The sequence below is a fragment of the Simochromis diagramma genome, unplaced genomic scaffold, assembly GCF_900408965.1.
Source record: "Simochromis diagramma unplaced genomic scaffold, fSimDia1.1 OVJJ01000583.1, whole genome shotgun sequence".
NCBI classification, from domain to species: Eukaryota; Metazoa; Chordata; class Actinopteri; order Cichliformes; family Cichlidae; genus Simochromis; species Simochromis diagramma.
In genome coordinates this window covers 1,521,958-1,547,732 of record NW_024387285.1, presented here as the reverse complement: position 1 = coordinate 1,547,732, position 25,775 = coordinate 1,521,958, and the positions used below count along the sequence as shown (strand labels likewise).

The following is a 25,775-nucleotide window of genomic DNA, read 5'->3' as shown; positions in this document are numbered from 1 at the left end:
CTGACACTCTGATAACTACGGATTAGTAAAAGGTTCTTGTTAAAAATCAATTCCATTATTATCTTTCTCCACAACTACGTCGTTAATGGGTTCCCCAGAAAGCATTAACAGCATAGCTTAGATGCTAACTAGGGTGGGAAACTGACCTATTTATGAAACACGAGAGGAAAAGGAAAGCAAAGCTGTAACAAAGGACATCCTCCCTCTTAAATCATCGGGGCTGTACTTCCAGGAATGAGTCGAAGCCCAGGAGGGGTGCATCCGAGTGACGGCACACCCTCGACGGGCAGAGACAGCACAGCCAGACGCAACAGCAATTATGATGATGGATGAAGTCCACGCACAGCAGGACACATTTATTGCAATAAAACACAAGCAGGTGACAACTTGTTTCAGTGAAGAAGTCAAGACAGACAACAGATTCAGGCAGATTCAGAAAAAATAATAAAACGTTGAATTTAAACTGGCCTGTATCAAAACTGCTTAAAAACGTAAAAACAAATTTACTTACAAACAAACTCAAATTCACATCTTTAGTATATACACACACACACACACACACACACACACTAAAATATACACATATTTTTTAAGAAAGAAAAAACATTAAAAGAATAATTTAATGTCTTAGAAGTATAATTAAATGGCTGGAGGATGCAGAACGATTGAAAATAAAGCACCCTGCTCATACAAAACGGTACAAAGAATGAACTGAAAGGAGCTGCTGTACACCACCTATACCTGTACTGCCTCTGCAGCCAATTTAAATGAATGGGAAAGCAACCATAGCTGTAGTTTTACTGCAGTTACTAAGAACTACATGTGTAGAATCACCAGTCAGGTCCGATAAAGAAAAAACAAACAAACAAAACAACATGTTGAAAAGTTGAATTTGCTCCAAAATAAAGACTAAATTTGTTTTTTCCTTCGTAAACGGAATTTCTATTAAACATTAGAAAATTCATAGATGAATGTATACGATCAGTTTCTTTGGACCATCCCACCAAACGCCATCAGAGATCCACATACAGCCAAGAAAAATAACTAAACTTACCAACAACCAACAGCACGGTTGCATTACATGTTACACATCCTGCATCTATGATTTGTTGGCTCGTTGTGGAAAACAAACAAACAAACAAACAAAAACAAACACTGTCACAGAAAACAAATGTTTCTCTTTTCCAGACAGTCCCTGCTTCGCTCTCATCTCCTGCAACAGTCTGTAGCTGTCTTGGTGCCGAGTTATCAATCAGTGTTTCTCTCTGCAGAGCGACTGAATGGATCTTTTGTCTGTTGCACACATTCGCCGTCACAAAGCAAAATAGAGCCAGACAAAAAGACGGGAAGAGCTAAAAGCGAGGAATGCTGCAACTAAACAACCTTGAAGGGTTCTTGGAACTTTGAGGCCGTTTTACCGCTGCGCTGAACTCGACGAGTAACAAAAGGTTTATCTGCTACTCAGGAAGAAAGAATATGTAAAACATCCACACAGATAACTAAAAGGAGAAAAATAGAAAACAAGCAGGAAGTGACCCAGTCACAGTACACTGAGTCACGTATTCAGCGTGGAAACGTTCCACCAAGTCCAACCAGCTGCCGGGAACAAAAACACAAAGAAGGATGTGTTTCAAAACTCAAACAGTCATGAATTCCTACCATACTAACGCAAAACTAGAACATTATACATGTATGAGAGAAGGATAACAAGGGGCTCGACTGTTCTAACAAATAATCACATCCATCTTATCTGCGGCTCGACTGGTGCTGGAATAAAGGCCGGGGGGGGGACTGCACGGGCGCAGTTTTACACCTGTGTTGTCAGTTTAAGCTTGCACTGATGTTAACATGCACAACCTTTGATTTAATTCCATTGTTTAAGAAACAATGTTTTGCTTGTGATGCCAATTCTCCAATAAGGGGACCACAAAGTATTCAAGAGACCATGAAAGTTACGAGGATACACAGACTGGATGATGTTTCAGTCTCATCCATAATAACTCAAGAGAGCTAATCATACATACAACCCCAGTTCCAAAAAAATCAGGACACTGAAAATAGAGCATAAAAACAGAATGCTGTCATTTGTAAATCTTTGATAAAGACGGGATGCTGCACATTTTTCTGAGTCGTGTCGCTGCCACGATACGTCTCACCGTGTCTACGTTCTACTGTAAGTAAAAAAAGTTTGAGATTTCTGAATAATTGCATTGTTTCAATTCATTTTCCACATGTTTTTGATTTGATTTACCATCTATTGATCTATTTAGCAGAGTTCACTGCACTACATGCAACTGAGGGGTGGGGGGGATGCTACCTGTTGACACAGCAAAAAATCGGTCGTCCTATTGATCCTGTATGTTTAGCGCCACTGCCACAAACACATGAAGGTGTTGCTGTCCCACAGGACTCCTCTTTACTGCTTTAATCACAGAATCCCCAGCATGACGGCCTTTATAGCCAAATTTATTATTGCTTCAGCTCTATTCTATTTCTACTAAGCATCACTGCATTTTATTGAGCTTTTTGCTCTTTTAATTTATTTTTTTTTTTTTATGTGGTTCCTTTTGAGATATTTACTCTATTTTATGGCTCTATTCTGCTGTATTGAGCATAGTATTGTTTATTACTTCTGCTGCTGTAATAGAGGAATCCATCCATCTGTAAATCAAATAAAATGCAGTCATCCCTCTGCTACTCCAGTCACATTCAGATGCCTTTATCATTGTAGCGCCTTTAATTTACAATACAAAGCGCCTTGAGGAAATGGTTGTTATGATTTGCTGCTATATAAATAAAACTGAACCGAATTGAAATTGAGCTGACAGAGGTGACAGTAACTGATCATGATAGCCGAGATATGCACATCTCTGAACAGATGAAGAAAAGTGATACCTGCACTAAGAATTACAGCACATCAGTGCAGTTCTGGCTGCTAATCGCTCCTAACTTTCAATTAAAAATGCAATTTATTGCCCATAAAACAACACATTAAATTTCAATACATGAAACAGAAACACCGGTTTTCTCACAGAGTTAAGGAGGTTTCCCTCCCCGCTGCCTAACCACTCGAGGATCATTATATAAATCATTTGATTATTGTGCCACGTGACAAATATCTTCTTGTTTTAATGACCAACCTATTCAGTTTTATCTAACCTGACAAAAACCATCATCGTACTGAATTCAAACGTGTCCAGATGAGGATATTTTATCCTTTTTTGCAGATAAGATAGCAGACAAAGATCTTCACCGTGTGTCACATGACACAGGAAACTTTCTTTTATTTTAAGTAACTGCTTTTCTCACAAACACACCCTCAGAAAATGATTAAGTGCAGGTGGGCTTTTTGCTGGTTGTTATATTGAACAGGTTGAGCCACAGATTACTTCAAAGACTTGTCATTACAGGTATTTAAGTTCCCACAAAGCCTGACAGCGTGAGCATGAGTCTGCATGAACAACATGTGACACCGTGATGTGTCAAACACAGATGTAACCAGCTGTGAACATGACACCAGGTTTTATCAGTATGACTTGCAAAGCATGTTTGAAAATGCAGCGCTGCAGTTCTGCTTCCGGCCATCTCACCTCCGTTCCTCTCGACCTCCTCCTCACACTGTGCTGACTTTGTCCTTCTTGCTCCTCTCCTCCTCCTCTGGTCCACATCCAAACACCTCTCACTCTGTTCCCCATCTTCTTCTGACACGTTATTGCTTTCTCTCATTTATCCCCCTCCCCACTTCACTTGCACCAAATCCCTGCTCGGCCACCCTTTCTGCTTCGCCTCCATATTGCACTGCAGTGTAACACATCTTTCCTTTACTTCTGCCTCTCTCATAATCTCCCTTCCCTTCAATCTCTCTCTTCCCTTCCGTATCCAACTGACACTGACTGTATATGGTTTCACTGAGATCACCTATTACAATCCAGCAGTGCTTTTATTTTGTGTGGCCAACAATCGAATCACTGCCAGTAAGAAAAATGTACAAGATAAACTTGTAAGTAGAACCAGAAGGATTTACTTTAATGAATGTTTTTAAAACTTTAACTGTGGTTTTACTTCACTTCGCTCTGAGCCTCCATCTGGATCACATATCTGTCTGGTCCCGACTCAAAAAGCTGAATAAGGTATTCTGATAACAAGCCAGTCGGCTTTATTTGTCGAGGTGGCTTTGAGTTTTGTTTATTTACATTTTCTATGTGTTTCTTGGTTTGCTTGGTGTTTCTATTCTCAGGTTTTACTCTCACCTCCTCTTGCAGTCTTCTTTCTGTTGTATTGTTGTTGCAGCAGGAGAAGCAGGAGCTTCCTCAATGCTAACAGAGGTCGTCCCTGAAACACCAACAATTTTCCCTTTCTTTCTTGCAATATTTTGAGTTTAACAGTTGTGAAGTAATAGTTTAGATTTACTCAATTTGATTTTACAAAGTTAGGAAAGTAAAGTTTAAAATCAAGCCTTAAACATAAGTAATCCACATCAGCAGATATCCAGAGCCAACCTATTGATATTATATAAGAGTGGGAAAAAGTTAGATTAACGCATTGCTTCTCTCAAGCTCTTTAAAAAAAAAAAATCAAATGTAGTTAAAAGGAAAATGCTGAGATTTTTGTCACATAAGCTAAGACAGTCTTGCCGCCTTCACACTGAATGATTTTGCTTACATGTCACCCTCCCATTCTTCTCAGCAGCACAGTGAAAAGGTCCATAGTACTCTGATGGTGTCCCAGCAGCTCTTTCACAGTCAGACAAATCAGCATGCAGGGCGGGCAACATTCATCTGCTTCAGCAATAAACACACGCACACAAACTCACAACTCTCCCAAACAGCCGTCTGGGTGCCTTTAAATCAGCGAAGCATTGCAGGCCGAGAGACATGAAAGGAACAAAACTGCCATAATAAGCTGGAGGGCAAAAGCTGTGTGGGTGCACGATCGCATGTGCTTGTGTTGATGCGTTCGACTCAAAAATTTCAAAAGGGAAAGATGCATATCCGAAATGCACAGCCATTTTCCTTTCTGACACCGACTGTGGCCGTGTCCTTACACTTTGTGCTGGTTCTGCTTTGCTTTCCTTCCACGGCCGGCTGTGTGATTCTGTTTCATAGTTTTACTTAAATAAAAGTCATTTCACACAGTCAGTGGTTTATGAAGACTAAAAAGGACTTCTCAGCGTAAAAACACTATCAGTAAAATGTGCTTCAAAGTAAGACGTGCGTATTTTATTATTAGTTGCATAATTAGATCATAGATTTTCTTCACCAGTTCTAGTTTAATTTTTTTAATGATACCTGCTGATTCCAATCTTGCATGATTCCTTTTTTCCCCCTGAAGACTATCAGTGACGCGCAGACCTGTTCAACTTTTTCCTGTACTTTAAACAATACCGACTAATCTGAGCCAAGTTGGAGCTAATAGTTTAATTAACTGCAATTAAAGCAATGTGAAAAAATAAAGAAGGTTTGTAGAGTTGTACATTGCTCCCAAGTGCCAAAATAACCAAGCTGAAGCATAAACGCCAAAAACTGCAGTTCTTCTAACGGCCACTTGAGGCTGGCTCTGAAAATCATCCCACCAGACTCCTGTGTTAAAATGTCTGATTTTACAGCTTTAAAAAGTACGTTTACAGCCTGGTACTAAAAACAGCTTAGTTCTCTAGAGTTAATTTCCCCCTTTGTATTTACTGAACACAGGGTTGTTTTTTATAACTCATTCCTAATAGATTGATCTGAAAATTAGTAAACTTAATGTTTGCAACTTGCTAACCTAGCTTGTTAGCATTGGCTGACAGCTTAGCCGTCCACCCTCTGGTCAAGTTATGGTCACTTCTGGCTCCAAAAGCCCAGCTCACTACCAATATGCAACTGTGTGGAGTCATAAATCTGCCTCAGATATTACTAAATTATAGTACTTTAGTAAATGCACTTTGTTAATTTGAGTATTGCCCTTTTCCTGGGAAGCCAAAGGCTTTAAACAAAAAGACCCTGATCAGCAGAACACTTGCAAAAGCCCTATCAGAGATGTTGCATCAAAATCACAAGGAGGTTCATTTCCAGGCCAAACCACCACAGGCCTGCAGAGGCTACACGCGGCCTCGGCTGATCAGCCGTGAAGAATCAAGTTCTTAACACGTTTCCTTGACTTTAAATGCTGAGTTGTTGGGGGATAAATGCCTCGGTTACAAGCTTACTGTCACAGATTCACTCTAAAACAATGGATTCTGATTTTAAGCAACAATTTTTACGATAAATATACCTCACAACTCTAGATATACATTTCAAGCTGCAAACAGACAAAATTTAGAGAGGCCAATTATTATATGTTATGGTTGCAGATCTTAATAAGCAAGAACAGCACAGTCTACTCTGAGCACGGAGTTACACAAACATGAGCTAAAGAAGCTCAGTAAGAGATGACTGGGAGATGCTGGCATGGCTTGAAAAGGTTTCCAAATTATGTTTTTGAAAACTAACTTTGTTCTTTACAAACTGGAGAGTCTCCAAAACAAGCATTTGTGTGGCCGAGTGCAGCTGCAGATAACGGAGTGCTGAAATCCTCTATTCAGGAAAACTCGATTACACGCTGGGAAACGGGCGTCACGTCTGTGCATGTTTTTTTTTTTTTACATACTTAGCATAGCTCAAATCACAGCACACACTAACACATAGGAAAGCCACACATGTGCACACACACACACAGAAACTATTCACATCCGGCCTCAGCAGGCCTTCAGTTACATAACAAGAGACACACACACACACACACACACACACACATTTGAAGATGAGGACAGGCAGCTGAACAGCGAGAGGAGGCACATCGCCCTGACTCAGTGAATCCGCCAGTTTCGAGAAATGACCAGTACGCTGAGGCTTTAGTCCTGTAATGCCATGACGATTAGCTCAGCGGTCACAGGTCCTCCTTCACACTGACTGGTGACGCAGACAGAGTCGGCACAGATTCATGCTTTGCTAACACGCTGCTGCTTTATGTGGCTTTCACTGTGAACAGTGTGAGCTGCTCTGACAGTCAACAACAACTTTACATAAGACAAAACAACCAATTTGAATCCCAAAATTCAGAGTTCTGGAAACACGTGACTTTAGAATAAAAAGCATATCCACCACAACATATTTATCAGCAATCAGAGCTTGCACAATCACCTGTTGATGGGCTGGAAATGGCCAGTCGGAACATTTTAACATATTGTGCAACTTAAAGAACAGCAGATAAACACACTGCTATTGTAAAACTTATGTTGATTCTATAGCTGCACCCCAGTATGAGTGTAATGACACGGTTTGGGCCCTCGGGTTGACTTAGGTTAATACTCTGACGCTATAAGCATCAGCCTAAGCCTGCTGATCTTCACGGCTCTTCCTTGATCTCTTTCTGTCTTTAATCAGTGAGTTCAGTAAATTTCGCTGCAGCAGGATGTAAGGGCAGTCGTAATACTCTTCAGTGCTTTCATCGTGAGAAAATTGTTACATTTTATTTCAGGTTCTGCATATTTGTGTATCTACTTCTATAATCTCTAATCGAGTACCTAACCTGAATCAATGTACGCAACCAGCAGGAAAAAAATGTATTTTAAAATTTCTTACAAGTATCTAATTTTATTATTAGTACTACTAATAAAAATGTGAGCACAGCTCCTGCAACAAGCTCTACCACAGCCTTCTAAGTCTAACTGTTACTACTACAGCTATAATCCTAAAAGGAAAATCATCTGTGCCCCACAGGAAGAGCGTAGTAATCCCACAACAGTACAGGCTACAAAATAAAAAGTTTCTTTTAAATACAATACTGATAAAAACAAAGAAAATAGAGAGTATAAGTGAGACAGAGAACTGCAGAGGTCAGTAGGGCTGCATAAAGCTGACAGCTAGCTGTAAACAAATGGATTCAGGTTCTGGAGATTAGAAAGCAAGGCAGAAAAAATAAATTACGTAAGACACGCTGAGCTTTCTCCCTTCCGCTGCTTCCCTCCTGAGATTATCAGGTTATCTAAAAGAGCACCAGGACAAGCAGACCACCTGGTGTATTAACATCTTGCATGACTTATTATTGCATAAACAATGCAGACAAAACATCTGGAGTCCAAAACAAGTATTCAGTTAATCACTGAATCAAATAACAACTGACCTGTTAAACAAAACACCACAAAATAGAAAAGATGTCACCAAGACATCACACAGTGATCCCTGAGAGAATGATCAGTGTCGTCACTTTATGGCATTTTCTTTCATTATGTAATATTTTAGTTGGTAAAACTTATACATTAATGTGACCGTGACACAACAATGCCTTTCAAATGAGTTATCTGCATCCCCACCATGTCGCATAATGTAATGTAATGCACCTCAACAGATCAACAACAATCCACAAAAAAAAAAAAAAAAAAAAAAAAAAAAGCAGCAATAGGAAGAAACCTTAAAAAATAAAAGCCTCAGAGAGCGTGCTACAGTAGAGCAACTCTATAAAACTGAATCCACTATGGTTACTTGAGTGTTTTGAAAAACATATTTACAGTTTACTTCATTTTTTGCCTCTTTTTTCCCATCGATGCTCTGACGACCAGATTGGCTTGTCTTTTTGAGTCAGCGTCCAGCGGACATGTGATCCAAATCTCAGATCAGTGCATCGATAACATTTTAGATCTCCCATTTCCTTGTGTTCTACATTATCTCTGATGCATAGTAGGGATGGGCAGATCAATACTAAGGATATGAAGCCTTGTTCTGAGTATCAGTAACCAACCTCAGTAGGGTCTATGGCAAAAATGGATCCATCCATCATATATCAGATCAAACGTAGATAAAAATCAAGTTTTAGTTCCGTGTTATTTATGTTTACTGCATTTCTGAGCATTTGCAAGGTTTTCACCTATTTAGCTTCAAGAATTTACTGTCTTGAACCTTTTAATAATGGATCTGAACAATACAAAACAAAAACACTGATAATTTTTTACATGGTACGGTATATTTCCTTTTCAAAAATACAAACTTCATATTTCCATCAGTTGAACTGATCCTGTTTTCTTTATATTTTTATTTATTGTATTTTTGTCTCTTGATCCATCCCATACACATATCCTGCCTTTTAATAGTGTTTGCTGTACACGTTTATAGTTCTTCGATTCAGCCAAGCTTTTATTTTGTAAATCTTTGGCGGAAGTCATCCCTTTACAATCTTCCTAAGCTGACGCTGCTCGCGTATCCCTGTTGTTTCTACTAATAAGGGATCAATATGGTGATGGCACGGTGCAGGCCGCTGGTGTCACCAGTGCAGATGATCCCGAGCAGTCGCAGTTTATTACCGAACATCGCGCCCTTCACTCCGGAGCCCAAGGCCCCCCTGAAGCCGCGGATAGATGATCGAACATGGATGATGTGTTCGACCGTTACCACGCTGCCTTTGTGCTGCTGCGATTAAAATAAATCTTTGTTTATCACGTCAGAAGGCAAACGGGCACATCCATCCACTGAAACTGTCATTTAACCGTAAAAACAAGGCGTCTTCTAACACGACACAGCGGTTTGAGGGTGACCATCGTCTGAAAGCCGAGCCTCCGTCCCTCCCGATCTGATCGAGCTAGGCATCATTTTTCTGCCTCCGACGCGATGCTGCTGAGCGGAGCCCTTTTCCCTCCGCACCTCTAACCAAATCGCTCACAAAAGAAAACAACAAAAATCACAATTTAATGCACTAACCTCGTCTCCGGGGTTGGCGGTGGTGTTGTTCTCGGTGAAACGCATGTGCAGCTGTGGAGGAGCGAGGCTTGTTTTCTCACCGACAGACTGCGGAGCGGACAGCGTCAGCGGCGCTGCATCGCAGGATGGGCTGGGCTGGAGCGGCACGTCAGCCTGAAGTCACAGCCTGGTCCCAGACTGGATTATCTAACCCTGGGTGGGACAGCTGCCGCTCATTAATAGCCCCGTGACCTCAACCAGCGAAGCTATACTGACTTAATGAATGCACAGTTCACAATCGCATGAATATTGTACGAAGAAAACACAATGTATATTTTATTTGCCCCAAAGTTGGGAAAGTCCTTTATGACAACGGCTAAAATCCAAGTTAAACACAACATACAACAAACTTCTCCAGTGGTATATAATTCAGTAAGATACACTGTAACCATTTTGGCAATATTACAAAAACAAAAGAGTTAAATTAAAATGCAAAAATAAACAATGTATACATTTTTAAAATGACTAATAAAATGATATAATTTACAAAAACTATAAATGAAAGAAAAATGGGACAGTAATATAAATAGCACAGTATAACAGATTATAAAGTGGGATTAAAATGACCTGGTGCACACACAGTGTTTAATAAAAAAGTAAAAAGAGAATAATAAAATATTGACAGTGGACAATAAATTACTCTTTACCCAACGGATCTGTTGCAGGGCGCCCCCACAATTTTTTTTTATAGGCTTAACCATATGGGGGCAACTAAAAATATTGGGGTGGCACAGCAGAAACAGAATTTTTACAGTTGTATTATGATTTTGTGAAATATAGGTTACCTGAAAAATACGGGGGAAAGGAGCGAAAGAAAAGAATTATATGCATAGTTAGTTTCCTGCTATTAAAGTTTATTTCACTGAAAAAAGTTATATATGAAAACTAGGGGTGCAACGATACACAAAATTCACAGTTAGGTTCGATACTTTGGTGTCACGGTTCGATATTTTTTCGATACAAAAAAATTGTTCATGCTTTTTTAATTTGTCATTTATTAAAATTATAAATATATATTTTAACTCAAAAGTACAGTTTTTAAATTTAATGTTGCTGAAACAACAAAGTAATAAAAAAATAAATCTGATGGAGAAATCACTCATCTTTGAAAAAGAGAGTTTATTACAGAGAAATGGCTCTTTCCAAAATAAAAGCTATATTATAGCTTCTTCTGGGCTATACTCTCAGCAGCATATTAAACATATCAGGTCCCCATAAGGAGAATCAGGTGCTAACGGCTGTCTAAATGACTCGGGTAAAGTTTGTAGCATGCTGCTTGTTGTTTTTGTCTGCTTCCACTTGTCTTTGCACTAGGATGATGTCGGAGTAAATGTGCAGTCATATTCGTTGTGTTCCCACTAGTGCTGTCAGCGTTAATCTCGTTAAAATGACATTAACGCCATAACGCGGCAAATCTCCGTTAACGAGCTACCGCGGATCGCCCTGTGTGTGGGACTGGACTGTGTCAACATGTTAACAAGCTAACTGCGCTAACGGACTAGTTCCCACAAATTGAGCATTGCATGGCACATCCGACATACTGTTTTACTTTTGTCCATGACGCGCTTACCTTCAGGGTCATGCTTCATATGAAAATAGTTCCAAACGCCAGATCTGAATGAGGGTGGGGGAGGTTCAATTTCCCATGTTGCAATGAGCTTAGCTTCTATCTTGCTAGCTTGCGCTGCGCTCAGTGGATCTGCGCTCGACAGTGCAGCCTAGGCGGAGTAGTCGAACGCAGATTCACTGAGCTCTCAACACAGACAGCATCGTCAGAAGAAAAGTTGATAAAATAAACAAAAAATGTTGTATTGTTCGATACATATGCGTACCAAACCCAAAGCACTGTATCTAACGGTTCAATATCTACACGAGTATCATTGCACTCCTAATGAAAACCAAATAAGATTTTGAAATCCATAATAATCTGTTTTTAATCGATTATTTGATTGACTAGAAGTCCCAACCACCGCTTTAATGATTCTCAGCAGAGCTGAGCACAAGCAGCTTAAGATTCCCTCTCCAAGAATGGAGTTCACTTTAAGAGTAAACTTGATCAGGAAAGACAGACACGTGTTGGATCATGTAAGACTGTGAACTGTTGTCTGTCTATGTGTTGGCCCTGAGATGCAACAGTGATCTGTCAGGATCAAATACCTGTGAATAATATAGTAAACAAATTCTACCATCACTTTGATCAGTAGTTATTTCACTGGAAATACGACTTTGAAATTTCAAACCCCACACAGAGACCTTCACGGGTTTCAATGCTACGTGTTTGCTGGTGCAAAACAAAACCATCTTTTGGCATCACATTTATTCAAAACAGTTTTGCTCCATCATTTTCATGTCTAAAAGCATCCACAAAATCATCAAGGTTCATGGCTCTAGCCCTTCTTGCCTCAGTGCTTAATGCCCCCAAACTGCTGAGTCGGTTGTCACTCATCGTGTTCCTTAAAGAAGATGTGAGCTGAAAAGCTGTGCTCACATGACGCAGGTCACGGTAATGGAAGTGCAATTTTGCACGGTTTAAACAGTTCACCAAACAGCCCCTTATATGGCTCATGATAAGCTCTAATAAACTTGTGTTTATGTTTTACAGTCGCTCTTTTTTTTTTTCAAGAATTCATGTTAGTTGGGGAATCTGTATTTCCGGTTGTTGATGTTGCTGTGTGTGTACTGTGCAGAAAATGGAAAAAATTTAGATTTAAAGCTTGTATACCTTTCATAATAACAGTTTCCTGATGATAATCTTCTCTCAGACCGAAGCATGTCAGTGATTGGAGGAATGTACCAGTTTGAAATGATTCCTTGTCTGTGCTGATCTGTCTTTGAACTACTGGAGTGGAAATATGGTAGGCTCTAAGCCAGAGCTTGGTGTGACGTGACGGCCTGGAGATGCATCACCAGTGTTACCACCAGTGTTTCAACAAGAGCGTCAATAACAGCTGTGACTAAACTGAGCTGTGGGGATGGCAAAATATCAGACAGATGTTTGACCTCACCAAACACAAAACAAAGTTATAAGAAGACAACATTTAGATGTATTTAGGCTAACAGACCTCTCGTCTCTACAGTTCTGTCACCATTCCCTTCCTCAGGTAACTCTTTCAGCAGACGTACAATGGCAGGTAGTCTGTCCCTCACTGTTGTGTAAGCATTGTACCTTCATACCCACTGTGTTTCTATCAGCCTTTGTAACTCTCTAGGTGGACCTTAAATATTTTCCCTTTGTACCTCTGGCCACTTTTGGTACCAGAAACAAAAACATAAAGCTATTGGAAAAAAGACAAAAAAGCCCAGTCTGCTTCGGGAATGCATTTCACACTGTCCACTAATACTAAATTTAAACAATGTGCATTAAAGCAAACATAAAAAGCTAATGGGGCATCAAATTTAACGCGTGCCTGCACACCTGTGTTCTTTCCACTCATTACCTTGGCCCCATCATTTACAAGGTTAGTGTTAAACCACAAGGTGGTTTCTGTAGTCAGGGCCATACTTCTGCAGTATTTATATAATTTTCTGTGAAAGTGCTGCAGCATCCAGATGCTCTGCAGCTTTAGAGTTGAGGAAGCACCCACACACTGACCCTTTATAATAATATGTTATTACAAAAGACATCTGGTGCTTCTTACTGAGGTCTTTGGTTACATCCACCATTATAATAAAAACCTCACTTTGTGTAACTTCACTAATTATTGAGGAAAGGCCCATTTCAGCCAGGCAATCCATTATTTCATTTTGTGTAGCATGTCCAAGGTATGTGACATTTCTCTGACTTGTCATTTTTTTTCCTTACAGCAGGATCGTGCTTTGCTCGTAGTTCCATAATTGACAGGAGATTTCCTTTATTTTCACCATCTCTGTCATTGTGTGCTCTCTGTGCTATGTTTTGACAAGCTGATTTGTTGTGTTGCAAAGTTATTGCATATGATATGATTTTCTGTCATATCATTCTGCCTCGCCCCGGGCAACCACCCGTGTCGCCCGTATCAAAAACCGCTACTCGGTGATGGCAAGCTACATTGTAGCCACAGCCACCCTGCCCTCTGACCACCACCAGTAAGCAACAGGCGAAGTGTCTTGACAGTCTTGGTCATTATGGACACAACGACCGAGACTGTCGGAGCCGGGGCTCGAACCAGCAACCTTCCGATTATAAGACGAACTGCCAACTCTTGAGCCACGATCTCCCCCTCATTCAAAATCTGGAAAATAATGATTTTATGTTTGTTTTATTTTTGTAACTGTGTTATTTTAGTCAGATTACTTTGAATCTGTACATCCTGTAACTTGATGGAACAAAACAACTGATATGTGAATACAGTAACTAAAAAAATCAGTTGAATTAAAATGAAATTAGTGCCTGGGCCTGCAAATTATCTCTTACAGCAGGTTTAAAATTATTTATACCATAAATTAAAATATTACATGTTTGGCTACAAACAAATAATATGAAATAATTGACCTGTAAATAAAAAACTTGAGTTTTTTTCTTAAACAAAAGACAATTTTGTTGTGTAACATAACCAACGGGACTCTCATAACTTTGTTTATTCTAATCTTCTTTTTTCTCATGCATGGAAGAGGTTTAGTTTAAAAAGTGCAAAAAAAGGGACCCCCTCCCCCCAACATCTGAACAAAGATATAAACTATAAACAAATGGCAAAGTTGTGCAGGTTGCAATGATTGCCTGAAACTGTATGATTAATTGTACTTGTTGAAAAGCAAGCTTATGGTTTCTTCATTCTCATGCGGCTTGCCCAACCTGCAACCATTATCTCAGTTCACAAAGATGAGGGTCAACAACCAAACATCTTAGGTTGAAATAAGAATATGTCTGATAAAGGTGAGAAGCCATAACAACATGATGAGCCTCACAAAAGACTGTAGGTGATGCAATCTCCCACACAAATGCCGCTGCCAGGCCAGGTGTGGAGAAGAGGAGACAAACAAACCTCTTATGGATTTTGCAGAAGATTACTTCATTTAGACTATACATTACACTATACTATACTACTATACAGCATAATTTGAAGGACAATCGTTTACTTTCAGAATGGCTGAGGTTCAGGGCCTAGAGTAGGTCATCTACTAACTGCAAGGGTGGTAGTTAAATCCCTTGCTGATCCACTCTGCATGCCAAAGTACCCTTGGGTAAGATACTGGTCCTCGAGTTGCTCGATGCATATAAATGTGAATGTTAGACAGAAAGCGTTTAAACGTAGAACTAAAAAAAACTCATATGAACGGGTGAATGAGACATGCTGTATAAAGTGCTCTGAGTACCAGTGTTGAAAATCACTATACAAGAACCAGGCCACTTTCCTTCCCAAGGAGATTTAAACTCCAGTTCAGTTTGAGTGGGAATTGCATATGCTGAGCGCCACCTACTGGTTTCCTGATGTTATTGCAATGGCCAAGACAAAGTTACCCACAGGAACTAAGGCTGACATGACGTTAATGTGAATTGGCCCGAATCCAATCCAGCCCTGATTTGTACAGCCTTGAGCTCTATGGATAAAGATTATGTCAGTTAGTTGTCCAGCTATCTTTCAGTTCCATTCAAGCCCTTAAAAAAACGCTCCCACTTGTCTTTATTTCATTTATGTTATTCTTTAACATCAACAAAAAGATAAACTGTTCAAATATGTACAAAATCACGTGTTGTTGTAACTGAATTTTAAGGCGGGAGAAGCTTCACATATCAATACGTGTCAATACATCACTCGCACTCCTAACTTTAGCTCTATAATCAGAACAGTGGTTTGGCTTTTTATCCACTTACATACAGTGGCTGTTGTAGACTCTGTTAGGATCTCGGAAAAACCCACAGAGGGATGCGGTGGGTTCATCACTGTGTTCATCATCATTATGTTACAAATAATCTGACACCAACAGAAAGATTGCATGCTCAGTCACATCACACAGGATGCTCTGTTAGCTAAGTCAAAGTCAGAATAAAGAAAAGAAATAATGTCGTGCTACAGGAAGCTCTAATATTCAAGTGTCCCCAACATTTAAGGATAGACTATTTACCATTAGATTTAATTGTTATGTGCCTAACTCACTGATTTATTGCTTTGATTGCTTTTATTTCTCCTCTTTTCTCTTTTTTCTTCATCTTTCTTTTTTATCTTGGTGTCATTAGATTTATATTTTTTACACAATTATACATGCCACTTGCACAGAGTGAGTGGAGTCAAGTGGGGCTCTCTTTAGAAGGCCGGGTCTCTCATACTTTCACTGCAAACTTTGCACACTCTGCCGCTGCTGGAAAGTTAAAGTTTGTCCATCTTCAGCGCCACACACTGGCATCACTAAGCAATTGACTGGTTCAGAAAGAAGTCTCTTCTCTTCTGAACACCTGTGTATCATAGTGAATCTGCATCAGGTGCAAGCAATCTGTCTGTTTCCTGTCAGTTGCTTAGGAACCGAGAACTTTGATTGGCTGTCAAGAGAAGATAAATTGGGTGCCTTGACTCTACCTGATACTGTGCTGCAGAAGGAGGGAAGCCAAGTTGTAGTTGTTTTGTGTTGGGCTAACAGACGCTAGATTGGGGCTTCTCAAGTTTATACCTGATATTATTTCTGCTTAAAGCAATGAGCTTTATATTTTGGTAATCTCAAATAATTCTTTTCTTGAGATTTATGATTTTATTTGATGTGATCACAATAGTTTATTCAAATATGTTTGTGTTTTAGTGTGTTGCTGCCATGGGTACTTCTTGTTGGGGAGCTTCAAGCAAGTATGAAACGTAAGTCTCATGTGAAGCTAGAATTTGAGTTAAGTATGACAAACATGGTTGTTCACTGTTAAATTTCATCTCTTTTCAGCTTCCTCTCTTGGCTTTGGAAATCTTGATGCCAGTAAGCAGGTCTCGGGTGACCAGCTTCATCAGTTGCCACACTGGTTCCACCCTCTGCGCCAGGCCCAGCCTCAGCCTCGGAGCTCTCTGGCTCCTAGCTCTCAGCCCAAGGTCCAACCCCAGTCTCGCAGCTACCTCCCCCAGCCATTGCTGCAAGCTCATGGTTCTCAACCACAAGTCCATCCCCTGTCACAGCCCCTGGTGCAGGCTCGCAGCTATCAATCTCAGCCACAGGTTCATAGTTACTGGGCTGAGGCCTATCCCCAGCTGCAGATTCGCAGTCAAGGCCATCCTGAGATTCAGGGTCCCCCCCAGGTCCGTCCCCACACCCAGCCTCGGAGCTTTCAGAATCGTCCCCAAATCCAACCACAGCCTCGCAGGATTGAGGGCCACCCCAAGACCCAGATGCAGTCCCAGTCCCAGCCTCAGCCTCGTACCTTTCAGGGCCAACCACAGACTCGGCTGCAGCCTCGCAACTTTCTGGGTCATCCTCAGGGCCGTCCCCAATTCCAGCTTGAGGGTCATCCCCAGAACCAGTTGCAGCCTCAAAGCTTTCATGGCTATTCCTACCAGCCACAGCCTCGCATCTATCGTGGCTATCCCCAGGCTCTGAAGTCTGCAGTCGACAGCTTCAGGGCACATCCCCAGTCAGCCCACCACAGCTCGAGCTTCAGGGCTATCCCCAGGTACAGACCCGGCCACAGCCTCGCAGCTTTCAGGGCTAGGTACAACCCCAGGCACTTCAGGCCATCCCCAGTACAACAGCCTCGCAGCTTTCAGGGCAGCCCCAGGTACAGACCCAGCACAGCCTCGCAGTTTCAGGGCTTCCCAGTAAGACCCAGCCACAGCCTCGCACTCAGGGTGAGCCATCCAGGCCACTCCCCAAGACCCAGCTACAGAGCCAGACCCAGCCACAGCCTCGCAGCTTTCAGGGCTATGCCCACCAGCCACAGCCCCATAGCTTTCAGGGCTATGCCCATCCCCAGATGCAGCCACAGCCTCGCAGCTTTCAGGGCCATCCCCAGGTACAGACCCAGCCACAGCCTCGCAGCTTTCAGGGCCATCCCCAGGTCCGTCCCCAGACCCAGCTTCGTAGCCATCAAGTCCATCCTGAGACCCAGCTGCCGACCCAGCCACAGCCTCGCAGCCATCAGGGCCATCCCCAGGCTCAGCTGAAGTCCCAAATGCAGCCCAGCAGCTTTCAGGGCCATGCCCATCCTCGGGCCCAAATCCAGACCCAGCTGCGGCCTCGCAGCTTTCAGGGCCATCCCAAGGCCCAGACCCAGCTGCAGTCTCTCAGCTCTCAGCCTGAAGGCTATCAGGCTGACTCACTGCCACAACCTCGTAGTTCTCCGGCTCAGCCCCAAGACCAGCTGCATGCTAGCAGTTCTCAGTCGCGGGGCCACCTAAAGCCTCGCAGTCATCATGCTCAGGCCAAGACACAGCCTCATAGTTATCCAGCATATCCACATGCCCATTCTTACTATCAGACTCAAATCCCAATACAGGCACGCAGCTATCAAATGCATCCTCGGATGATGCGTTACCAGCACAGACCTCATCTTCAGCCTTGGGTCAGGGCAACTGGCACAAACCACCAGATTCTGCAAGGGGCTTAACCGAAGAGGTATACTCCATAAAACTAGTTGGTGTTTACTTTCCCTTTTTTTCTTTTTTCTTTTTTTTTTTTTTTTCCTCCCCTTTAGAACCTGCATAAGCTCAACACCACTAATCATCTTTCTCATTCCAGGGCCAACATCAGAAGATGGATCATTAACTGCATGGATACAATTAAACTGATCTTTAGGGGAAATGTAAATAAATCTTTCTAGATGAGTCTGTGTGTGGGCTAGCTTATTTATACTTTATAGTAATATCTCACAGTTGTGAGAGCAGGTGGTGCATGTTTCAAATTTTTAGCTCAAACTGAAGCCATTCATGTGCAGCATCTACGGCAGGCAAAGAAGATCTGCTCTGAAAGCACAGGTGATGCATAATGACCTGCTCTTCATTTTGCTGGTGACCCAGTTCAACTGGGACTTTTTTTTTTTTTTTTTTTTTTTTTTTTTTTTTTTTTTTTTCCCAGCATGTAACAGAAAACGTGTGAAATCTTGAATACTTTTTTGCACCTTTTTTATTTCCAGACTGCTGTTAACTTAAAAGAGAAAATCCAACTGATTCAGAGCAGTACTCAGTCTGGTTACTAGATAAAGTCAGATTTTTGATGTGCACCAGAGACAAATGAGTCTCAGGTGCACATCTAAATTCATGGAAAACTGCTGCATGCAGTGCACTCGCAATGCTTAACTCCCATGTTCCTTTTCAACAACCAGCAAAGCGACCAAATTCATCTGTTTATCAGTTAAGTATCCTCCAGGAGGTATGGATAGAACATAGGTGGTAGAAATAAGATTGTTCATTATAAGCTTTGAAAATGTGCATGTCTCTGATAATTCCCTTGACTGATGAAATGCTGTTTGTCCAAATCGTGGTTTTGGTGGATCTTGTTAAATTGCTTTGAGATGTGGAGACTGCAGGCCTGTGACTAATTCTATTTTGTTTGGCAATCCCTCCAAGTCCTTAGCAGAGGCATTCCATGTTTTTGAACTTCACAACACATTTAATCTATCAACCGTTTCCTATCCAGCATAGTGTTCCTACACGTCCATGCTTATGTTCTGCCATTAGGTGGCACCATCTGACATGAAACTTGAGACTGTCATGGACATGTTGGGACTAAAAGACAAATACTGCTGGGACTAGAACATTTTAATAGTTTTTTTTTTTTTTTTTTTTAAAACTATAAAACCAGTTTCCCCTTAAATGGCAGAAGTCAGGATAGATCATTTAAGGAACTGCTTTCTAGAAAGTTGCTTTTAACTGAAATGACTTTACGCTGTCTCAGAAGTATAACTTGTGCTATAATGGTATATTAGAATGAGTTAAAATTCTTCTATATCTCCTTTTTAAAATGAGTCACATTTTAAGGTTTTAAAGTAACAACAAAGTAACACGTAATGACAGCTGCAGCTTAAAAGTTATATAATTTCCAGTCACACTAATGCTCAGACGTGTGTGTGTGTGTGTGTGTGTATATATAAGTAAATTAAAAGGTTTAAAAAATACAGTTGAAAACTGACATTAAGCCACCAAAAAGGCAGCTGTGAATGCAGCTTGAGTCACTGCAGCAAAAGGTTGATCCTGCAAGAAAGGCCAGAGGGCTGAAGAGGCGAGCCTAGTGATTGTTTTGTCCTGCCTCCCTTCAGCTGTGGCAGATGGCCCCGCCCCTCCCTGAGCCTGGTTCTGCTGAAGGTTTCTTCCTGTTAAAAGGGAGTTTTTCCTTCCCACTGTCACCAAGTGCTTGCTCATAGGTGGTTGTCTGAACATTGGTGTTATTCCTCTGTATTATTTTTAATCTTGAGGTGCCCGTTGCTGGGATTTGGTGCTATATAAATAAAACTTAACTGCATTGAATAAAGACCGCCAGTCTCCAGAGGGGTTTCTGTTTCAATAGTCACTACAAGCACAACTGGTTATGTTAGTGTTAAATCATGCAGTTTACATGCTACACTATGAAGTCCAGTGTCCAAAGAACTCCCCGAACATCTGCGCAGTTAATTGTATTTGGTCTAGTTTAGGCCATGTGTCACCAGATCCTATCATTTAACAGCATAACACATTTAGTAAGCCAATCTTCTTTAGTTGATTTCTTATTAATTTTTTTTGTTTTGTTTAATTTTTGTATATTTGTTTTTTTAATTAGCTTCTTTACATGCAATATTGCTTTGACTCTGAGTCTAGTAATTTCATTGGCAGTAGTGATGTGTTATTGTTACCTAACAATAATAAAACTCATTTTAATCTTGTCTCCATTAATTTCAAACACAGATCTTTAGACAACCATTCTGTGAATCAAACTGGTTGGCATAGTGACCACTAAGCATTTAATTATAACATATCTCAAACAATAAATGCAAAGCTACCAGATGGTAACCAGAATGTGTCGTTTGCTTTATGGCAATTTTGAAATAAGATTGTGGCTTTGATATTGTTCAAAGTGTTTCACAACAAAGTCCCACAGCACCTGTGAATCATGATGAATCTGGTCCAGGTGCAATCAATCCACCTGTTTCCAGTCAATCAGATGGAGGGCAAGAACTTTGACTGGCTGTCAAAAGAAGATAAATTATGTGCACTGGACCACTCCCACCACTGTGCCACCGAAGGAGGAAAGCAGATTTTTTTGTTGTTTTTGGGTCCAGCTGCCTTTCTGCATGCATTTAGGTCACTGATTGAAGCTATGAAACTATTATGGTACTATTTTGTGCCCCCATATAATGGCTATGTCCATCTGAAGTGACACAGGGTTACTTAAACCTGTATTCTTTTCTAGTGCGGTGCTGCCATGGCTACTCTGTGTGGAGGAGCTTCAAGCAAATGTAAAATGTAAGACAGCATGTTGACTCAAACTACAGCTTAAGTAGAAAATGACAAAAGAACTATGTCACTTGTGGCGTCGATCTGAAATTTTCTGTTTTCAGCTTTGTATCCTGACTCTGAAACTGCAGATGTGGTAAAACCTCAGCAGGCCTCAGGTTACCAGTCCAACCTTCAGCTCCAGCTTCCCAACTACCGGCCCTGGTCACATTTCCAGATTCCTAATTACCAGTCCTGGTTGCGTTCTGAGGTTCCCACCTATAAGCCTCGGTCAAATTATCAGATGCCCAACTATAAGCCTAGGTCACAACACCGGGTTCCCAACTACCAGGCTTCGTTGCCGTCCCAGGCTTCCAGGTATCAGGTTTGGCCTCGGTCCCTGGTTCCTGCCCACCAATACCAGGTTGAATTCCAGGATCAGGCCATTCCAAAGCAGTACTCTGCCTCAAAGTCAGGGCACACAGAGAAAGCCTCAGACTTGGAGGCAAGTACAGAATTCCCAGCACAGGTTTCCGACACGTACCCAGAGGCAGGGCTCTCAGCGCAGGCTTCAGATTGAGACCCAGAGGCAGGGCTCCCAGGATATCCTTCAGACTCAGCCTCAAAGCAGAACGTGGCCTTATCCTAGGGGCAGGGCTTTTCCCATAGACAACCATCAAGCTTGGAAATAGGCTTAATTAGAACACATGAGGATGCTCAAGGTAAGAATGGCATTTACTCTCTAATCTACTGTTGTGCTTTTAACATAAGATCGACACCTTAAATTATCTTTCTCATTTCAGATATGTCAGAAAATGCATCTTTAACTACTTGGACCCAATTAAAACGATCTTTGTAAAAATAGTAATAAAAAACTTCTATTTGTCTCTTGCTGTGAAGCAAATCTCTATAGTTCAGTCCTGGAATTGAGAACTTATGTACATGCTGTGCTGAAGTGTTGTCTCGGAGGCCAAACTGCTGATGTACTTTACAAGCTTGCACCTACTACAGACATGTGTATCTGCTCAAGTAGGATGACTGTCTTGACTCCATACAGTGAAGGAAGATGGAGAGTGTGGTATTGGGTGGGGTTGCTCTATGTTGGGATGGAGCACTGCTTAGCATATTTTAGGTTAATTTCCCCCTTTTTTTTTTTTTTTTTTTTTTTTTTTTTTAGATGAGGGTCTTTGTAACAAAGTTAAACTGTTGGGTTTGGCTGGTTTAAAGGGTGACCCACCACCAAAATACTAAGAGTAAATGAGTCACTTCCAAAGGCCCCTGAAGCTGTTTTGTTCTCACATGTTGGCCAACAACCCAACAAAAGGTTGGCTTTTTCGTCATCCATTCCCTTCCACTTGGCAAAATGGATAAGTCTGCCCTGCAACTGTCCTGCAAGGTTTTAAAAAGGTGTTTGTTTGTTTTGTTGTTTCTCAGATTTTGGGTATTTAAAGGAGACCCTGTTATTCTTCCCAACTCTAAGTTGTTTTGGACTGGTGTGGCTCTTTAGCTTATCCTCTTCTTGAAACAAGCTAAACTAGGAGAGGGGTAGAACACAGAAAATACATGAATGGAGAAACTCGAGTTCTCACAGACGATTACGAGTACTGCTGTGAAACTCTGCTTGGGTTTAATTTTCAACTAGTTCAATGGTGAGTCGCCAGTCAACGGACAACTGTTTGAGCCCCAATGTCAGTGGGTGGCCCCTGAAGACTTACCACAAGAGTACCATAGTAGAGACCTGACCTCTCTAAGTGGAGCCCACCTCCCTCCTTGTAAGCAGTATTCATGATTTTGTTCAAGCAAACCCAATTTCAAGGCCAAGAGAAGAAATAAAAGCAAGACATGAAGTGGAGCATATAATTAAATATAATCCTAAATGCAGCTAATTTGGCATTAAATATGGGGAAGAGACAACTGAATAACATCAACACTATTTTATTTACTTTGATCTTTAACATTAGCTTGCAGTCAAGCAAGCAGCTGTGAAGCAACATGCAAGCAAAATGTGGCTCTGAAAAATCTTGTAGTTGTACATTTGACTCACTTGCAGTCAAAAGCATTAAAGACCGAAAGTAAAACCTCTACAGTGTATCCACTGCTATAGATTCTGCAGTAAAAACCTGCCAGTTTGAAAAACTGAAAATTCAGATGGCTAAGTTTTCAACTTAATGTGCGTCTCCAGAGGAACTTTGGCTCTTGTATCCCCGTTTTGGAAGATTTTTTTCCCCCCTGTTGTGCTGTAAGTGGAGAATGACTAGATCACAAATGAGGCCCATCCAAAACCTCTGAGATGAGTTTGTGTCCAATGGATTTGTCAGTATGCTGGAGAAGGTCATGTGACATAAGGATCATGGCAGGATAAATATTATGGTGGATTATTTAAGATGATTATGAAAAAACACGTTTGTATATGTAACGTGAATAAAAGTGCAAAACTGTAAATGCTGTGTGTCCTTCTGTAAAATGCTATTCGAGTTGGCTCGTTGGTATCTGGTGTACTGCTGTGTCCTTTCAAACATCGCTCTTATTTTATTCTGGACTTGGTTTTAATTTATACGCAGAATGACTGTCTCAGGTCAGAATGCAGAAGTTTCATTATTCAAGTCTGAATTGTTTGTATTTTGCTTTGTTCAGAAACTTTGTCCAGTAAGAATTGAGCTGAAAGAAAAGCTATTAACCTCTCAGGGAAGAGTCGGGCCGACTGAGGCAGTACAATAAGGAGAGATCAGCTGGAAGAACTGAGCGTGATTTACTGAACGTACAAATGAACATATCTGGTGATTAGATTCCGATGGGCCATCATGGCAGGATGGAGTCTCGGCTCTTACTGAGGTGCGTGTAAGCCTAGGTTGCACAAATGAGTCTTAAAGGGAGAATGACAGAGGGCATAGATCTAAACCACACAAAGTGGAGGCTTATTAGCTCAGAGAAGGTGGGCTGCAAGATTATTGGACTAGAGCACTGATGTTAGTATTGAGACGGACAGCGTGCGAAAGTGGTAAAGAAAAGAAAGTAGGCAGATGAATGAACAGATTTTCCTTACTGAACTTATGCTTCGTGTCTTTAAAGAACTAACGCTGAAACATCCACTCCCCGGGGCGTTTGAGTGAATGCCTTTGGGCTGTTGGCTTGGGAAGTGTTCATATCTCTTTCATCCTAATTCCTGCTGATATGCTTAAAGGCAGTTGATATGTTGTTTATCTTGAATTTATGTTTTGGTTCTCTGAATATTCCTGTACATGAGGTTGAAGGAGTTTTGTGTTTATTATATTTTCAGAGTTTGCTCCCCTTATTATTAATACTGAGCTTTGCGTTACCTCTGGTGATCAGTTTTCTGTTTCGTTGTGTTGTTGCTGTCGGGTTTCTGTCTTTCCTTCCAGCCTCCTCCCTCCTGTGTTCCTTCTGTATGTTTCAGTGTGTGTTCATGTCTTTGTGTTGAGTAGTTATCTTTTGGGTTATTTCCTGTTTTACTTTGACGGTGAACTACTTTGAGTTTTACTTCCCTTTGGTGACTGTCTTGATTCTCCACACCTGCATCTCATTCCTTCAGCCGATTCTGCTCCCCCTCGTGTATAAGTGGCCCGGTCTTCCCCTCCGTCTTTGTCACAGGGCTTTCTGTGCTTCCTTCTGTGTACACCTGCTGTTTGGGATTTCTGTTTGCTCTCCTTTTGGACTTTGTATTAGACGCTGCATCCCAAATAAAAAGACTGACATTTTGCTGCAGTTCTGTAAATGCTGATCGTCTCAGCCCTGATAAAACCAAGTCCCCAGGTACCAACCAGAACCTCAGCATCTGTAGCTAGGATTAGTCTACAACATGCCAACCAATTTTCCACGAATGCGTTTTTGCAACAAAGGCCGCAGTGACTTCTTTAAAAGCCTCGACCCTCCTGCAGACCCGTGTGCTGGGCCCAGACTGAAAAGGGCCAAGCATAAGGATTCAGAGGGGAGAGTTCAGATAACATGATTGTAGCTTATAGTGCAAAGTTGATGCTTTGTTGTGATAACATTGTGATTTTCACTCTTTTAGAATGAGTGACTCATTTCAGCTGTGCAACTGTGGATGATATCTTGGAGATTAATTAAATCTTATAGTTGAAGAGTAACAAAAATGAATTTTGTACTACTTTGGTGTGTGTGGATGATTCAAAGGCGAAATTCAAAAACGCGCAAGCTTTAATGCACCTGAAACAGACTCCAGATGTAAGTGATTCAGAGCACACTCATCTTATTTGTTAAACTAACTGAATGATAACTGAAAAGATGCTAGTCAGTGATTTCATACTGGGTGCTTTGGCAGAATGCCTCCATCCACAGCTCAGCAAATGCTTTGAACTGCATTTAGAAGCCTCACTTATAACAAAGACAGCCTAATGCTCTGCACATCCTCCCTTGTTTCAGTCTTTTTCTTGCTAATTTGATTTGACCACTTGATGAATACTCAGTCCTCCCAGTGATTCCTGGTGATGCCTTCTGGTATCTATGAAGCGCCTTGTGGCGACCTTTGTTGTGATTTGGCGCTATATAAATAAAATAGAATTGAATTGAATCTGCAGTTTTGCAGATGCAGTGTGGTGTAATATGTTGAGTGTTGTTCTAAAGTTTACCTAATTTTAAAACCCGCTAAAGACCAAATCACCTCCTGATACCTTAGAGCTGAAAGATTGCGTACTTTCTTTTTACAGTGACTGTATGTATATGTAGAGGTGCTGTAGTTATGAATGCCTATCAGCCACAC

General features: G+C 41.2%; 3 protein-coding genes across 37 annotated transcripts in view; 2 read left to right on the top strand and 1 right to left on the bottom strand.

The window, feature by feature from the left end:
- Nucleotides 1-9,883, bottom strand: part of rusc2 (RUN and SH3 domain containing 2) — a 38,092-nt gene extending 28,209 nt beyond the window's left edge. For 5 of the 6 annotated variants that reach the window (XM_040003448.1, XM_040003450.1, XM_040003452.1 and 2 more), the window contains exon 1: nucleotides 9,711-9,883. The gene's annotated coding sequence lies outside the window, so the exon portion shown is untranslated. The other variant, XM_040003449.1, reaches the window with a different exon arrangement.
- On the top strand, nucleotides 7,845-18,455 carry LOC120716101 (alpha/beta-gliadin clone PW1215-like). 28 transcript variants are annotated; one of them, XR_005691806.1, is made up of 9 exons: nucleotides 16,236-16,372; nucleotides 16,458-16,510; nucleotides 16,590-17,256; nucleotides 17,326-17,346; nucleotides 17,407-17,415; nucleotides 17,524-17,555; nucleotides 17,598-17,724; nucleotides 17,884-18,248; nucleotides 18,372-18,455. XR_005691806.1 is itself a non-coding variant. In XM_040003475.1 (7 exons), the coding sequence occupies exons 1-6, from the start codon at nucleotides 16,356-16,358 to the stop codon at nucleotides 18,238-18,240; spliced, it is 1,251 nt and encodes a 416-aa protein (XP_039859409.1). In that variant the 5' UTR covers nucleotides 16,236-16,355; the 3' UTR covers nucleotides 18,241-18,248; nucleotides 18,372-18,455. The 28 variants fall into 28 exon arrangements, 20 of the variants coding, with proteins under 20 accessions (XP_039859396.1, XP_039859409.1, XP_039859408.1 ...); XR_005691805.1 differs by having other exon boundaries at nucleotides 17,524-17,577; nucleotides 17,611-17,724; XR_005691809.1 differs by lacking the exon at nucleotides 17,598-17,724 and having other exon boundaries at nucleotides 17,524-17,597; nucleotides 17,853-18,248.
- A 1,231-nt stretch (nucleotides 18,456-19,686) lies between these two features.
- LOC120716096 (protein unc-13 homolog B-like) overlaps nucleotides 19,687-25,775 on the top strand; it is a 158,082-nt gene continuing 151,993 nt past the window's right edge. For all 3 annotated transcript variants that reach the window (XM_040003447.1, XM_040003445.1, XM_040003444.1), the window contains exon 1: nucleotides 19,687-19,698. The gene's annotated coding sequence lies outside the window, so the exon portion shown is untranslated. The remainder of the gene's footprint in view (nucleotides 19,699-25,775) is intronic.